Source organism: Cynara cardunculus, assembly GCF_001531365.2.
Source record: "Cynara cardunculus var. scolymus isolate 2C chromosome LG 11, CcrdV1, whole genome shotgun sequence".
Taxonomy (NCBI): Eukaryota; Viridiplantae; Streptophyta; class Magnoliopsida; order Asterales; family Asteraceae; genus Cynara; species Cynara cardunculus.
Genome location: NC_037538.1, coordinates 15235513 through 15239388, shown reverse-complemented (window position 1 = coordinate 15239388; position 3876 = coordinate 15235513). Strand labels below are relative to the sequence as shown.

Here is a 3876-nt window from a genome sequence, read left to right as displayed (position 1 = left end):
GATGTAGAAAGGTTCATTGCGATGGAGACATCGTACGATGCTAGGAAAAATCGTGGTGCACGACTGATGAGTCGGGGGAAGAAATAGACGTTTGATTATTTTGTCTTGACACATTTATGTTAGTTGGTTTTTCGTACCAAATATCTTTTGGATATTTGTGGTAGCGTAACGTTTTCAGACATAAACGCACGTCATGTGTGTTCATACATTCTCCGTATTTGATTAACAAACGTTTTTTTGAGGTTTATTTTTGCACTGGTTTGATATCAACAAATTTATAATGCGTTATCGTGACAATGCACCTCGCCTGACACTGTTTCACACTAATGATTGTAGTACCACATTCATTAAACTGTATGTGGCGTAAAACATTAAGAACTAGAATGATGCTTAACATTTCATTAGTATGTTCAAAATATGACATTATTAGTTGAATTATTGTTGTGCATCAACAAAACCCAATGATAAACATTAGTGAACATCAATGGGAAYYTGTTTAGCGTGTGTACAACTAAAAGTTGCATATCATTTGATSTAATCACACACACACAAATCTTAATGGCATTGTTTTTCTTGATGTGTAGTTTGGTTGTTATTTACTAGCATGGTATTTTTGTTTAAAAAATGTGTAAATGGTATTCTCACMTTAAGATTAKTAAATGTTGTAGACATATGTTTGGCAAATATTGTTAGCGATCAACAGTAAGTGGCATCGTTACTTGAACACTACATCATAACTTCAAACACACATACTARCATAAATAAGTCGAACGAACATCATACAAATAATAGACTGTCAAGCAGAATCAACTTCGGCATTTATTTTTTGTAACAAATCAAAAGCTTGATAACCCAAAGACAACAGTTTTATTGACAAGACCCTCCGAATACAAGAAACGTCAACATATGAATCATAYATTGTCGGTAATTATGAACACCRCACTTACGGTGGTTTTATTATTTAGTCTTGGACATAACAACTAGTGACTAAGACATTTGTTAAAAAGTAATAAAACGAAAAGTACCCGATGTATGTCATTAATAAGATAACATAAACCGAAATCGGAACACGATACGAAATGTAAAATTGGCAAWMACGAAGCACCACTGGAGCGATGATATTTCYAGTACCTGGACAACTGATTACTCTATCAATTCRGGACAATTGCGTGAGTCATGTCCGGTACGTTGGCCACATGTCGCACATTTTCGACGGGTTTTCTTGCTACCGGACTGTATTTTCTCAGACACGCTTACCAACCTTTTACCAGTACCACAACCCTTATTCCTTATTCCAGATGGTGGTAGAATGTCCACGTCATCCGGTATGGAAACACCAAGGTGATCTCTGATCGCGTCCAACTTTTGTTGGGATGGGTCTTCATACGGTACCTCTTTCTCGATATCAACCATGAAATTGTCGAGATTCTGCTCCAATCTATTCAGTATCGACTTATCATTTCGGGCGATGCTTATRATGTTGTCGATTTTGGAGTATACATCAATTATGGACTTATCCTTCTCTGCATCCACCTCACCATATCGAACCCTAGCGGATTGTATCTGGACAGGGACCAAATTTTKTTTCCATCGACGTAAAACGTATTGGTCCGGAATACTTTCAACTTCGTCGTTTATTAGAACCTTAAATGCATGACGACACAGATAACCGTTACGCTTGAATAGATTGCACTCGCATTCGACCGTGTTAGCTGGGTAGTTTCGGGAGACCTAAAATAGTTACATTAGGTTCCGAATAAACAACAACGTGTACTAACCGAAGAATGTAAAAGACATTAGTATATATGTAAGGAATATAGTACCAAATACGTGGTGTTGACAAACTTCATCTTGTTCTTGTGGCTTATAATGAACGTTTTGATATCGCCCCGACATTCGACATTCTCTATACCACAAAACCATACAGCCTTCTTTAATTCCTTTTGGATGTCAACGAACACATTTCGACTGTATACCCTTGCTGCTTGTCTTTCTAAGCGCAATGGAGTAACCAACTTTGGATATGTTGTCCTCGTTATTGTTTCATGCACCGCTTGCTTGTACCTTTGTTTCTCTATRGCAACGTCATAATTATTAAGAAACTRAACCAAATCAAACCAATATGATTCGTATATGTTAATATACGAATTCGAACTCTCGGATCTTGATGTCGTTTTCATAAGACCAGACATCGGTGTGTCCTTATAATAGGCCGGAATCCATGATGCACGTATTTCATACATTTCTGTGAACCACGGATCACCACCTAAATTGTATTGCTCGATCATCTCTTGCCACTTGGTCTCGAATTCCGATGGGCCAATATCTATGTTCCACACGAGCTTGTTAATAACCTTATTGAACCGAKGATCTTGATTTAGGGCGACACTGACCTGCAGGCGTATCAATCACRAAATGAACATATGAACGATGACATTTACTTATGAAATAGAGTTTGTTAATTAAAGTGTAYTTACCTTAGAAGGCACTTTCTTCATGATGTGCCACATACATAGTCGGTGCTTAGCTTCCGTAAACACCAACGGGACGGCTTGCTTCATCGCCGAACATTGATCCGTAATCACAAAAACCGGTTGCTTCTCATGRCATTTTAGGAAAGCTCTTAGAACCCATGTAAAGTTTTCWATTGTCTCACCACTTATTAACGCCGATCCGACGACAACCGAAGCTTTGTGATTGTCAACCGCCAAAAAGGGAACAAAAATCATCGCATGCCTATTAGGAAAAATAAAAGTTATAGAAAAATACCAGAGTACAAAACATCAAAAAATCTGATTTAACTTGAAAATCTTACTTGTTGGTGCGAAACGTCCCGTCGAAAGAAATTACATCCCCAAACTCTTTGTAGTTAACTCTAGCGATCTCATCTGCCCAGAAAATGGCACMCAACTCCTGATCATTGCACTTGTACTCGAAAAAATACCCGGGAACAATATCTCGCCTATTGGATAGTTTATTGATCAACATCTTCGCATCCTTTTTCCCAACACATGCAACTGCATCTCTCTTGAAATTCTTAAAGTCGATCTCAGAACACCGATTGTGCTCAAACCCACCATTCAATGCCGTTTGTATACGGTGAGCCCTGATCGCACCGACTTTGTAGCTTGAGCTATTCAAGACATTTTTGAAATCCGTATACTTCATCTGTCTATTTTTCCTTGAGAAACGTCGATCGTTAGTATTGAATAGCGCATGATTATGTGCCTCGACAAAYTCATATATTTCGTAAYCGGACTTATCCTTTTTCAAATGKATTTTTATGCATGCTAAACATCCACAACGTTTAAGGTTCGTGTTACGGTATCTCCTTTCACCAGACTGAATATCCATGGAATCAAAAAACTTTTTGTTTGGTGTTCCCTCCCTATTACATACAAACCATCTTGTTTGTATGACCCCGTTCTTGTTTGTTTTTTTGGCATGCAGACGAACATCGAAACCAGCATTGTCCGCATATGCCCTATACATCTTTTCCGCGTCGTTTATAGTTAAGAAGTGTGAGTTGATCTTTGGTTTAAGCTCATCATCAACCTTGGGGATAAAAAACTGATTTCCTTGTGAACACTCCTCAACATCGTACTCCGGTTCATGTTCTGATATTGTAAGAATAGGAACACCTGTTGACMCAATAATATCTTGTAACATCAATTATCATTGTTGATCTCTTGTTCAATGAACACACATCGTCGAACAATTGGACGATGATTATGATTATCGTAAAATTGCAGGATAACATGTTAAAATGTACACACTCTAATGTCATGRAAAAATTTGGAATGATGTAATTGTATGACGTATATCAACACATTAAGATATGCAATTAACCACCCCAATAATATGAACAATTACAAA

General features: G+C 37.6%; 1 protein-coding gene across 1 annotated transcript; it reads right to left on the bottom strand.

Annotated features, from left to right (window-relative positions):
• Window positions 1-1143: 1143 nt before the first annotated feature.
• LOC112521775 (protein FAR1-RELATED SEQUENCE 5-like) lies at window positions 1144-3669 on the bottom strand. The gene is made up of 4 exons (XM_025130769.1): window positions 2816-3669; window positions 2478-2736; window positions 1824-2393; window positions 1144-1731 (listed from the first exon to the last, which is right to left on the bottom strand). The coding sequence occupies exons 1-4, from the start codon at window positions 3667-3669 to the stop codon at window positions 1144-1146; spliced, it is 2271 nt and encodes a 756-aa protein (XP_024986537.1).
• Window positions 3670-3876: the final 207 nt, after the last annotated feature.